The sequence below is a fragment of the Sinohyriopsis cumingii genome, chromosome 15, assembly GCF_028554795.1.
Source record: "Sinohyriopsis cumingii isolate HCF-2022 chromosome 15, ASM2855479v2, whole genome shotgun sequence".
Classification (NCBI taxonomy): Eukaryota; Metazoa; Mollusca; class Bivalvia; order Unionida; family Unionidae; genus Sinohyriopsis; species Sinohyriopsis cumingii.
The window spans coordinates 49,187,005-49,201,381 of NC_142975.1; the positions used below are offsets into that span (position 1 = coordinate 49,187,005).

Below are 14,377 nucleotides of genomic sequence, written 5' to 3' on the forward strand. Positions count from 1 at the left end.
CAAATTAAAGACCTTTGTTCAGGTGATCATAAAGTTTTCTGTACCTGTAAATGTATCAGTTCATAAAAGCTTATGTTCTCTGAATCATGGTCTATAATTGTACAGTATCTTTGTATGTTTGAAGTAGTGAAATCATATAAAAATGTGTACAGTATCTTTGTATGTTTGAAGTAGTGAAATTATATAAAAATGTATGTTTACAGCTGGACAGGTATATATTTGGACAATATCTTCCAAAAGTTTCAATTTGACAAAATTATGACTGTAATTTATGGAATTATGTCTCCTGAAAGATTCAAATTAGCATGACATCGAAATGCAGCCTTTCCAATATTCAAATTTTTTGTTTGATTTGAACTGTAGCTTCCTCTTAACAAGTTTTCAGTTAACTTATTTGATGATCAGAATTTGACGATATTTTACAGTGTTTTGGCACTTGAGCGGAGCATTGGCTTCTAGACAGTGTGACATTGACAATTTTGTTCTTGATTTCAATCCACTTGCAAATGAAATTCTCCTCAGCAAGGTCTCAGTATGATGACTAGATTTATGATATATTTTACTGAGTTATGGGGTTCAAGTCTAAGATTCAGCCAATGTGGGCATGTGAGAAAGCTTGCCAGTAGCTTCTCGTGGGTCGGTGGTTCTTTCTGGGGTTTTCCGGGTTCTTCCTCCACCATTAATACTGGCCGCCATGTATAGCCTATCGTGTGCTGAAAAATGGTGTTAAACCCCACAACAACAACAACAACTACTGAGTTATGGACTTTGTTCAACTTAACAATAGCCCTGTATTCCTTTGTAGTTTGAACACTTTAACATTTTAGCATCCACCACATTTGTTTGATACCATCCAGAGTTAAGGAAAAGGCTTAATGTTAGCAAGATCTCAGATGATTCTAATAAGCTGATGTTTTAGACGTAGTTTACAAAGTTTTAACCCTTAATTAATATTTCAATGGCTTGTGAAAACTAGCATTCATCATGTTTTGTTTTTAGTCGTGTTAGCTATAAAACTTAATATTTAGCAAGATTTTAGATGATGTTGATTTTATCGAAGATTTTGACCATATTCTGCTGACTGTGATTGACTCGGTACTGTGAGTTCCCATGCCAGCCTTTTTGGGGGAGGTGGCAGGAGCAATGACTGTAACTAGTGGCAACTTTCTTTTTGAGAAATTTCTTTCTTATCACTGTAAAATGTTTTCTTGTAGGTTGTGAACATTTGAAGGTATATGGATGTAATTAATATCTATAGATTTTCAGCAGTTCCATATTTGAGATGTGCATATAGCAATATTGTGCACATTATGTTGGTGATTACAGCATCTCAATTAGAAACTTGCCCATGGCATGATTTCAGGTAAGACAAAATGGTATTTCAAGCAAGTTTTATCACCTTCAATTGATTTTCATCTGTAACAGTTTTGTACATGTTTCACATTTCAGTAATGTTCAAGAAGTGGTCTACAGCCTTGTGGCTGGTTAAGGAAGAGAAAGCAGAGGCTAATCATTATCGCAAAGAACTGGAACTCATCTTATTGCGGAAACGTTTCACACAGTGGTGGGAAGCAACGCAGCCTCTTCTGAAGATCAAACCCATGATTCTTCGACAGCAGCAAGAACTGTTGGCTAGGTATGAATGATTATTCTTAAAACTGATCAACTATGTTTTAACTGCAGTCCAGAAACTTTGGCTTCATTTGCAAACACCTATAAATATCTGTGTACACTGTTCATTTCTTTTAAAAATTATATTTAGGAATAATTTTTCTTCAAAGATACAAGTTTAAAAAAAAGAAAGTAGCTTCTATTACTTTTGTTTTATATTGCATACTGTTGAAGGAGTAACTCTCTGATGGATAGGTTGTACCACATATTGGTACCTAAGTTATACCCATATCTCCTGAGATGAAATTTAATGAGTATGCAAAAATCAAACCAAATAATTTTTCATAATAATGAATTAGGATGCTAATTAGCTCTGTGGAAACACAACTTGAACATTTTTTATAAATATTTTCAGTTCATTCTATGGATGGCATGAGCTCGTAAAACAGAAGGCTCATTGTAAGCAGAGCCTTGACTTGTTTCACAGCACCACACTCAGGAGGAAATTTAACTGTTGGAGGTAATGAAGGATTAAAGAGCATGTTATTCAGACATTTATTGTTACTTATGGCCAAACAATTATGATGAATGTATTTGTCCGGCAATTGACTTTTGTCACACAATTCTTGAAGAGCTACTGGATTTCACGACCAAATATAGACTCCATTACCAGTTTAAAGAAATAATAAATAGTTTCCTGATTAGAGCCTGAATTTTTGGAATTAAGACAAGATAATGGAGACACTTGAATATCACTTACACTGAAGATGCTTGTGAACTTTTTCAAAGATGAGAAGCATACATAATGTGAAGTTAAGCACATGAAAAATAAAGAGTCTTTATTTTTTTCCTGCCCACACTGGTGGGAAGTGTGACAGTCCTTACTTTTGCACTACCCACACCGGTGGGAAGTGAGACAAGGTAGTCATTTTTCTGATGGAGATGCAGCAGTGGACAAATCTCTTATGTGTGTGGTAGTCAAATGGGCTACTGAAAGGAAAGCTGCAGAAGCCCCATTGAAATTTTGGTAGCCCACGTTTTTCAATGGATAAACATTTCCATTTAAAATATCATTAAAAACATGTACGTAGATGAAATTGTAAGATGGTGAAAGGTTCAGAAAACAAATAAACAATCACTCCAGTACAAAAAGTAGTTTATGTAATTGTATTTTGTTATTTTTTTTTAGAAAACCATTTTAGTCATTCAGCACTAAAATATTGTTAGTTTAAACTTTACAAACAATCAATTGAAGCTGTTTTTCCCTATGGATGCAAGAATGTTCACATGCTTCAAACGTTAGGAATATCATTTTTATTTTTTGCAAAATAAATGAAACAAATGTACATTTTAGCTTAAATTGTAAATCAAATGAAAATAATATGTTAGGCCTGGATAAAAAAGGCAAAAGCAAGTCATTGTTGTGCTGTAGTTTATACTGACTGTTATTTTATACTTGTTTTACAACCCCCTTGGCAGTTTGTATTACCCTTCCAATATTGATATGAAAAGCATGAAGGATATAAAGATGCATAAAAATTAGTTACTTCATTCATTAAGTTATAATTTCAAACAAAGTGTCACCAGGGGGTCCCTACCTTTATAAACAAAGTGTCACCAGGGGGTCCCTACCTTTATCATCTTAACACTTCAGACCAAACAGGAGTTTATATTCTTAGATGCTAATACTGCTTCCATGTTTATGTCACTGAGTTCATTTTGATGAATTTGTACGATAAACTTACAAATCTTCAAACTACATATTCATTTTTTCATTAGAGACAATGAATCGGTCTACCCATCATGACCTATATTGCTTTGTTTTGGGCTGGAGAAAACACAGTTATAAATATTAAACTTCCAGATATCAGATATTAAGTAGTCAGAAATAAGAAAGGCTTGAGAAAACTTCCTGTCAGAAAAGAAAGGCTCGAGTTTTCATTTATTTATGATTTATGTTGTAGGAGACAATATTTGATCCATCAGGTGGAGAAGGGAGTTAGCAAGCGAGTGCTGCAGAATTGTGCTCGCCGCTATATTGAAGGATGGCGTTTTGTAATAAAGCGCAAACACTCAGCAGTCAAGTTCCATGAGAATCATGTGCTGAAAACTGTTTTCACTCACTGGAGGCATCGTTCAATTCACCAGCTTCGCCAGAAAATACTGGAGCATCAGGAACAGGTAAAAGCAGCTTTAATTAGATGCTTTTGTTAAAATGCAAATAGTTTGGTTTGCTAATATCAATAGATAGTAAGATAAAGTTATTAATTTTCTTGGTTATGTTGGTGCTTGCATCAGTATTAAGATTTTATGTTAAAGTGTTGGAAACGCTGAAGCAGGGAGGATGCCGTACATCGTGGCATGATTCACAGATATGACATAGTACTCCATGGAATCCTATTTTCAAGTATCCATGCTAGCCTGATAACACTCATTGATTTATTTATTGATGTTGACTTGTGCATTGACACATTATATTTACTGCCATGGGTATGGTATTAAAGTTGATTTGCCTAGAGAGACTTCCTGCCACCTAACAGATGGTGTGAGCGGAATTTGAATCTGCACCTCTCTGGTTGTGAGCCTGATATGGTAGTCATTGAACCAAATGGAGAATTTGACGTGTACCACTGTGTAAACTCGTGGTAATTGAAAATGATTTTTTATTTTAAAAAATACAAATGGAAAAGTTTTGAAGAAAAACACAACATTGGAAGCATAACTCCCTCGTTAGAATACAATATGAATGCTTGTATTTAAATCAGTTATTTATTTTTTTGCTCATCTTTGATTAAACTATTGTGTTTTGAATTTTGAAATCTTTGCCACCTAGTCATGGACTGTGAAATTAAGATTAAATATGCTGATCTTTTAAAAATCAAAAGTTAGCGAGCAGTTTGTTGCAGCAATTTTCCCCACTTTTTCTCACATATGCTAGATACATTTCTGCAATCAAAATTAGTGTTTTGATCTCGTTTGCCAGAGAATAATTGAAATATCAGTATTAAAAACTCTTTTGAACTTGCGTAGGAGGAGAAGACCTACTTGCTGAAGACTTACTTTGGCATGTGGTACGAAAATGTACAGTGTCAGATTCATGAGACAGACGGTGAGGTTATCAAACTACAACAACTGCAGGACACCAATAGGCTGCGGTGTGCTTTCCAGTTCTGGAGATGTCATTTCAGGACTACACTTCTTGCCAGGTAAATAATCTCCTAGGACTTTAATTGTTAATGTTATACTGAATAATTCAGGCTGTCAGTTGGTCCTAGAATGTATGTGCGAGTCTCTTTCTCTCTCTCTGGAATATATACATGCACATTAATATTTCAGCAGCCTTTCTAATGTTAATTTTGCATCACAGGAAACTAGAAAATACTTTAAGAGTTATTTCTTGATACAATGTCTGGAAAAATCCAGCAGCATTTCATGATAGTTTTATTCCTGAAATGAAAACTAAATAATCTCTGCTAGGTAAAAAATTGGGGTCATTTAGAAAAATAAAAATGGTGGGTAACAAGTAATCTTACTCAGGAATTTTAAAAGCCTTTTTAAAGGCACTCATGTTGAGATTTTATTAATTTTTGCAATAAATATTCACTTTTTAGCATTACATGTTTTGAATAAGTTATAGAGTTAGACTACAGCACAGTTTTCTACAAAAATAAATTCTCCTAAAATAACCATGCCCTCTGTGGACAAGGAAATTGTAGAAAACCGTGTGATAGTCTGACTCATATGCTATACATTCAGAGTGTATCACGCTGAAAAGTGAATATTTATTGCAAAAATTAATAAATTGGAAATAAATGTAGCAGTATTTGTGCTGAAGATATCTACTCTTTTTAACAACTTCTATCAATGATCATTGACCATGTGCTTGCAGTTAGTGCCCAAGCTAATCTAGATTTCTAAGTTGTTATTATTGTTGTAGGGTTTAACGCCATTTTTCAGCACACGATAGGCTATACATGGCGGCCAGTATTAATGGTGGAGGAAGAACCCAGGAAAACCCTGGAAAGAACCACCGACTCATGAGAAGCTACTGGCAAGCTTTCTCACATACCCACATTAGCCAAATCATTGACTCGAACCCACGCAGACAGAGGTGAGATGGCAGTGATCCATTACGGAGAGCGCTTTAGACCACTCGGCCCCAGATTTCTAAGAAATGTCATCTTCCATATAAATTGATTGTCTTATGCTTCTTTGACAGTGAGTGCATTCTGTTTGGTAAGCCTGGGATGCACTTGATTCAGAACTGCTCCAATTCTGCACTACCTGTCTTGACAGAACTTTATTGCTGGTTTGCATTTGAAACAAGGAAGGTTAAAAGGTTAAAGGTCAAGGTTGGAGAGACTCCACAAGAAAGACAATGATTTTCACAAAATAACTCAAGTCCTATGACACAAACAATGACCAAACTTTATGCGTGTCTTGCAGTTGAGATAAGAAAGGCGCCTGTTGATTCAGGAGTCAATAGGTCAAAGGTCAGTGTCACGGGGAATCATAAAAGGAAAATGTTTTATGTAAATTAACTTGACATAGCAAGCACATAATAAACCATTTCAACTGCTCTGGTAGCCTAGTGGTTAGAGCATCCGCCTCGTATGCAGGAGGTCGTGGGTTTGATCCTTGCCCGAGTCATACCAAAGACATACAAAAATGGTACTAACAGCTGCCTCGCTTGGCACTCAGCATTAAGAGGTTAGTATTAGGCCTGGTTGCCCTGGTGTCAGGATAATGTGACTGGGTGCTAGGCATCACTATAAACTGCTACACTGCAGACATCATAGTGATATGACTGAAAAATTGTTAAAGCTATGTTAAAAATCCATATCACACACACACAAACATCACACACATACACACACACACCATTTGCAATTACTTTCTCACCTTTAGATGACAAGTTTAGATAAATTTAGACAAGCACAAAATGCAGCAGTTACTCTTTTATTGATCCTAAAGTTATTTCTTTACAAGGGCAAGATCACTATTTCCATTATTTTCTTTCTCCCACTGACTTTAATGCTTTTTTTGAGGAGTAAAATAATTTTGAGAGTTCACTGAGAACTGTTTTGTACTTTCTCCCATTTTGCTGCAAGTCATGATACCTGTACGAAACAACTTGAAGATTTAAAAAAAAGAAATTAGAAGCCAATTTGTTATGTGTATTTTGTTGTCTGCAAAGATCCCCTTGAGGACCTCCTCCACTACTTGGCAAGCTCAAGCTTCCTCACATGAACAAAAGCTTTCCAGTGAACCATATGAGAAATCATTTTGAGCACCCAAACTTTATCTTTAAAATACTCTTGCATCAAATCTGTTGGTCATTTCAAATCATGAATTAAAAGATATCAAAAAATAAATTTAAAGTTTTGAAAATTTTAAGAAGCAGAACATTTTATCCATATAGTCTTTTTACTGTAAGCAGAGATTTTAATAAATTATCCACAAAATCAATGGTGATACAGAGTCTTTTATTCTGCTTCTAGATGAGCAATCTACAGATAAATAAGTGAAATTGTTTATAAAATCAAGTAATTTCTGAGACTATTTGCGTGTCATAAAGTTTCATAGTCCATATCTTTGGCTTATCGGTAACAATTATAAAGCAATCACAGAATAACATTAGAAAATAAGAAATGACATTGACATTAAGGTAAATAAAGTCAGTTTTATATGGAAGAGTTTTCATTTATGGGTCTGTCATATGATCTCACTTTGATAAGGGTGTTTATTTAAAAGGAGAATAATGTTATTTAAACAGGGAAAACAATAGGCTGCGAACAAGAAGACTGACAAAGCAGATTCTTATGGAATGGAAGCAGGTCACAGAGTTTGCCATGATGGAGGCAGTGAAGAAGTTAGCCATTGCAATTGGATTGCAGATACCTGAACCAGCCACTAGTAGTGTTAGGTGGTACTCAGGAAGCAGCAATTTTGGAGAGAACAGTCAGAATTTGTCCATGGGTAAGATAAATATTAACAAAACATTATTAATACAGTTGCATACTTGACTTTGTGACTCATGAAAGAAAATAGAAGATCTTTAAAGATTCTTGAGAGTCTCGTTTCCAAGATATTTTTATGTCTTGGACTATTATGTTTTTTTGGGGTGGGGCATAGTGAGAGGCAACAATGTTATCTGTGATTTTGTTGAGCAATTAGTGGAGAAACAAGTCATAGCAAAGCAATATATAGTAGAAATTGCTTGTGATGTTTCAGAAGGGACTGCAATTTTTGGACATTATAACTGAGTAATTTTATGTCCTAATTGGTTTATTTTTCAAAATGTTTTGGTATTTGTTCATGTTGATGATGTTGGCTATACATGTAGTGAACAGTTTTTACTGGTATGATTACCGTCAGAACTTGTATATAATGGTAATAAAATTCTCAAAAACAAAACATACATATATCAGTATGTTTTAACATCTGATGAAAGTATCAACATTTACATGTGAATGATTTAAGTGATTTTTGTGTAAAAACATCTTTGTTCAAAACCTTAATGACTAGTAAATAAGTCCTTTATTTATTTTGAAGGAAGGAAATTGTCAGTAGTCAACTGTTTTTCTATTAATCTGAAAATATTTACTCAGGTGTTTTTGCTGAAATAGGTTTTTGATTGGCCTTTTCTTTTTTCTCTCATTTCTGCCAAAGGATGGCAGATTTTTAATCAGAGTCTCAAAAGACACTACAGACATAATTTGATCCCTTTTATTATTTATAACACCCCAGAAAACATCCCATACTCTCTTGATTACAACAATAAGGTAATCAGTGAACAACTTGTGTACAGTATTTAACTTTGTATCATTGCACAGGTTGCAATACGTGTTGAACTGGTTCCACATGGTTTCTGTAATGCATAGATAGTACACATAAAATAAATGCTTCAATTTTTTTATATAAAAAATTCTTCATTTTTAAAATTTGTAGATTTCAAGTATAAAATGGTATGCACCATAGACATCCTTATAAAAGGTACATTTGTCCTACAGTTGGTAGAATCAAAATTATGTTAAAGCCAAGTAAACAATAATTATAGGAAATACATTTCCCCATTCATAGGTTACATACTTTACTTTGTACACAAAGATTACAGCTTTTGATAGAACTATAGTAAGTAGACAGTCTTCACAAATGTAAGGAAGACAAATGTAAGGGGCATACATGGGGATACATATTTATCATTTACTAGTTTTCTTCAGCCTGATAATAAAATGCCCCATTTCATCAGCATGATCAGAGTTTTCTCAGGCAAGTTAGATTTTTTTCAATAACCCCAATGGGCACCTTACATAAAATATAAGATGGGTCCAATCAGAAATAGAGAATCCTTGTATATCATGCTATTAGAACTGACTGCCACTTTATCTGGTTCCAGAATCCCTGTACATCATGCCATTAGCACTGATTGCCACTTTATCTGGTTCCATCGCATCATGTGATTTTATAAAAATAAGGATTGTCATATGTTGTTTCTATTAGATGACATGCTTCCATTTGTTTACAGATGGGGAGGAGATGGAGGAGGGGTTAGAACCTCTGAACCTCAACTTAGATGGACTGCCCAGTGTCCAGCCTAGTCAGCTGACCACACCTCGCCATGCCTCATCATATGGCACCCCACTTAGGAGGTTGGTAACAGGGAACATTAACTACCATGAATTACCTTCAGTTTAATTCATGTTTTCTGCTTTAGGATTACTTATTGTAAGAGTGATTCCTTTGGATTACTGATATAAAATGCTTTCATTAGGATTACTGATGTAAAATGCTTTCATTAGGATTACTGATGTAAAATGCTTTCATTAGGATTACTGATTTTAAGATTTATTCATTACACCAATAAAGGATCTTAAAGCAATGGCTTAGTTATGGAATGTTTGACTCAGAAGGTTGCAGGTTTGATACCTGTCCAAATCATCCTGCATCAACTGCTGTGGTGTATTCATGGTGTATTCATGGGAAAGACACTTATCTCACATTTCCTGTATATGATATTGGCAATAATGTGTTCAAATTGATGTTAAAACCAACAGAAAACTCCTCAAATATTTTCACCAACTGGAAATGGGCACCTGTTGTGGAGTAGCCCATATGATGAAATTATGGATGACATAATGGTGGTTGGTGCTGGGTGCTTTTGGAGGCATGCTTTTGCATTTGAATCAGCATGCCATGGTGAAAATGAATAGACCGTAAATAGTCTTGATAATTATGCATAGTGTATATATTTTGTTGAGGGCTTTTAGAGTAAAACATGTCCACCTTCCCAGGATGACTCTTACAAAAATCTTTCTATGAGGTTGTGCTTAAAACTGTTTTTATTCTGACAGTGGTTGGTTGGCTAAGTCACTTCTTGTGTGGGTTGTATCAACAAAATCAGAAATAAAGGGGGGGGGGTCAGAAAGATGAATGTGTATTTTCAAAATCAAATCTAGCGCCCTCTTAACAGTCTAACTTGTGGCAAATCAAAATACAAGGGGTGAGAAATTGACTGGCTTATTTGATATTCTTGGTCTTGAGTTATCCCGTGTTACTTGGACATTATTGTACAGCTTTTTTGGTCAACACATTACAAGTCCTATCTGACTGCCTGTCTTTAAAAAATATTATTTGGCACAATAACAGTCTAGCTAAGAATTTAATTTCCTCATACCTTACAAATTTCAAACCAAACTTTGTTCAATCAGTGCAAACTTTTGTAATTTTGAAAAATAAATCAAGGGGGAGTGCATTTTACAGAAATGCTATTTTTAGTAGTTGGAGTAACCTAATTTACATCATAAGGTGCATGGTTGTGACACAAGAGTTCCTACAGGTAAAAGTAAAAGTAACATCTCTACTGTATACAACAGGCAAGATACCAAATGCTATAAAATTGATGTAAAGGGAATGAAACTACAATGACACAATTTCTAAATCATAAAAGAATGTCATGTATGTAGAATATAGACTTTATCTTTTTTTTATTTTTTATTGTACACCACACATTCCAGAATAATGCATTCTGAATAAAATTGGCAGGACTCTCAGCACAGTTTTTGGATTAGGAGTCTTCACTCATGGGACTCAGGAGTCCTTAGCCTATTTTGTTGAGTCCCAGACATAAACTCAGGAGTCCCTCACTTTAAAAAGGACATAAAGGAAAATGAAGTACATGATCATTATATTAGTACATGTCAGGGTTGTTCATAATGTTGTAGTAAGAAAATATTTTTCAGTCAATAGAATGTTAGTTTAAACATTGTACATGCAAGTGTGTAATTTTTTACTCTTACAACAGCATTAAAAATAAAACAACCCCTTCCCCAAAAAACCACACCAATAAAATCAAAAACAAGAATGATAATTTAGAATGCTGTGTTGCTTTCTCTGCAAGCTAAAATGCGTCTTCATTCACACCAATGAAACTAACATGACTAAAGGTCCAGTGTTATACTGTACCAAATATATAAACATAAATTACACCTCTCCCTCGATAACTTGCACACAACGGGGTCCACAAACATAGACCGCACTATAGGCGAGGGCATGAGTTATTGAGGGACCTACAAAAATGGACAAAATTCGCCTATACATCGAGAAAGGGGGGTAGGGAACCAGGCTGTCGATAATAATTGTTATAAAAGCACTTTTTCTAGTTTAGTTGTTTGTTATTCTGTATAAACAACATTTATTTTCAAAATTTCCAACATGTGAAAGCTCGTTCCAACTGGTTTCAACGACCATCGCGTGTATGTGAAAATGTGTATTACGTCACTGCTTTTTGTTTTGTTGATTAGTGAGACAATCGCCTACATCAAAATTCAATTTTGCATTGTTCATTTAGTTTGCGATTTCATTAAAAGTAAGAGTGAATCTTCTTATCATCCTTGAGGCTATCTCTAAGTGCCAGTTCAGAAATTCTCTGAAAAATTGCTTGCCTACAATGGTCTTTATCTTTGAACCCAAGCTCTTTGTTTTACAAAGTAATCATTTTGCTTGGTTGCCTTGTGCTATCTTTGATCACAGTTATGAAAGAGTTGGTTAATTTAAGGTTGTTTATGTTACATACACAATAAAATTTATAACAGTGATTGATTGGTCAACTGAAGTGAGTTCACCCAACATAGGACCAGGGCCACTAGATTTTAAGTATGTAGGATTTGCATGCCTTTATTCTTTTATTCCACCCCCTTTATTTGATTCAAAAGACATAATTTGCGTGATAATATAAAGGAGGCCAGCTTTTAATTCAGTGCAACAATACAACAAATACTTCCGCCTTCCGGTAGGATCTTAATTAGGTTCACATAGAAATGCTTACAGACATAGCTGTTACAGAAGATTGACACATTTTTTGTTTAAATACACATTGCGTTTATGATGATTACACTTAAGTGGAACTAAAATATAGAATTAAAACACAAATTTTACGTAATGAAAATTATTTAATTGGCATTTAAATATTAATGTACTGCCTACACTAGGCATAAGTGACATTTTCATTGACTGAAATTTCCTTGAATATCTTTAATTGTGTATACTAAAAATGTCGTTTGGGAAAGAAAACGTAACCACTTATATGACTGCTTATTAAAAGTTGATAATTCCAAAATTTTAAAGTTTCCATGTCATATCTACCGTTTTTGACCATAAAATGAGTGATATATCAACATTTCCGTTGGCAATTTTGATTGCGATTTTTTTCAAGTTCAAGAAATAGGGATAATTTTTTGGGGGGTAGTTTCTGGTTTTAAAAAATGGGTCCACGCCTGACCCCACATTATAAGCGAGTTCACAAGTTATCAGGGTGCGAGTTATTGAGGGAGTGGTGTACCATCATTAAATGAAACAATCAGGGAATGAAAAATATACCAATCAGCACATTTGCAAAAAACTGAGTAAAAATAAGTACAGGAATTAGTTAACAGTGTGAAATACCCAAATAGCTGACCCTCAGGAATAAAGGTGGGATATAACATGAGTTTTTTTTGAAAAATATGAATCAATCGTGTTATGTCTGTGGTACCTAAATAGGTTGAAACTGGCGATTTTAACTGTTATCAAGATGAATTCACACAAAATTTAGGTACTAATACCTAAGGTATCACCAGCCAAATGGAATTTTCACCTGTTTGTATGCCTTTTTGGGACATTACATTAATTTTTGTCCTAAGATTGTTTCCCAAAAAATGAAAACTGATTTTGCTGACTCATTTTTACAACTTGACATGCTTTTCTGCACTCTTTTAAAATGTTTGGACTGTGAACTGTAGTTTCTTAGTAAAATTCACGTATACTCAAATAGCAGTTATTATAGCATCAATAAAGCATTCAATAAAGAATGGATTGCTTTTGATTTATATTTGCTTTGTCACCAGTTTAATTTAAATGCTGTTACAACAAAGTAAGGCATCACTCAGTAGAAAATTGGTTTCATTGAAATACGTCAAAACAGCCTTTAGAGGAGTAGTCCTTTTCAGAAGGTTATTTTAGTTAATTAGTCAGACTGGCTCGATGCTTGTTTATTTCATTCTACTTTCTATAGATTGGCCACATTTGACCAATATGGGTAGCGTCCCTGGGGAAAATCATGTATGTCATGGAGACATGTTACTGGGAGAAAGGATATGTCCTTTTTGAATTTAATGTGATATCGGTCCCTAGAGTCCTGAATGGCTTTATCATATTTTTGTACAATTCTTAATTAAGTACTATTTAAAATGTTAGTGCTTTGACTACATTTAAGTAATAACCAAAATATTCAGATGCTATTTTATTTTATACCAAATCATTGATGAGATACAAATATAGAAATACTATTGTAAAATAATGGCTGATAGTTTTATCATAAGGTCCGTGGTTGTGATGCAGATACTACTTTTGGTAAAAATAAAGTTGGTACATCTATACTGCATACACCAAGCAAGATACCTACTGCCTTAATGACTATGGCTCTAATAAAGGGATACAAAATTTGAGTAACACAGTTTTCTAAATCATTATTATGTCTTATAAGTATATCATAGATTTATATATTATATGCTAAGCATTCCACATTAATGCTGTGTGTGCCTTATCTATAGGAATATATTTAATTGATGTTTGGATGGTGTTTACATGCCATCAATTCGATTAACATTTAAAAAGAATATTTCTCATTATTTTTGCAAATAAGATATGAATTAGTTCTAAATATAAAAAAATATCTGATATATTCATTTTTATTATTAAAATCATTTCTTGATTTCAAAATCTGGTTAAATTTTTCAATTTTAAAATGATAAAAGTATCAACCATTATTTACAAAATCAGTTCTAATTTTATTTATGTTCATCATTAATTGGTAAATTCTTTTCTGTTGTCATCAAAATTTTTTAATATTACTTTGATTTTTTTTATGCATATGTATATGGTTCATTCTGTCTTCTTTAATAATAATAATAATAATAATAATAATGATAATAATAATAATAATAATAATAGTATTAACAATGTAGACATTTTTCAAAACGTATTCTTGAAAATATGTGCAAGGAACTTTGAGATAGACACAGCTTGATCAATATTTTGAAATCTGAGTTTAACAAAACAAATGTTTGTTTTACAGTTTGTTATATCCACTATCCAGGGGTCAAATTAGCTTGCAGAAGTCAATTGATCTGGGTTCTGCATCCCAGTTGAATTCAGACTTCTTGGATGCCAGGTTTGAGATGGAACAGGCTGTCAAAACAGAGAGAATGAGAGTATGTTAGTCCAATTT

At 33.8% G+C, this 14,377-nt stretch overlaps 1 protein-coding gene across 1 annotated transcript in view; it reads left to right on the plus strand.

The window, feature by feature from the left end:
* Window positions 1-14,377, plus strand: part of LOC149781771 (uncharacterized) — a 211,428-nt gene that overhangs the window by 131,204 nt on the left and 65,847 nt on the right. The window contains exons 16-22 of the mRNA XM_089935925.1: window positions 1,450-1,636; window positions 2,027-2,131; window positions 3,576-3,792; window positions 4,642-4,817; window positions 7,388-7,590; window positions 9,140-9,263; window positions 14,225-14,360. Of these exons, the coding sequence (XP_089792051.1) occupies window positions 1,450-1,636; window positions 2,027-2,131; window positions 3,576-3,792; window positions 4,642-4,817; window positions 7,388-7,590; window positions 9,140-9,263; window positions 14,225-14,360 (1,148 nt within the window). The remainder of the gene's footprint in view (window positions 1-1,449; window positions 1,637-2,026; window positions 2,132-3,575; window positions 3,793-4,641; window positions 4,818-7,387; window positions 7,591-9,139; window positions 9,264-14,224; window positions 14,361-14,377) is intronic.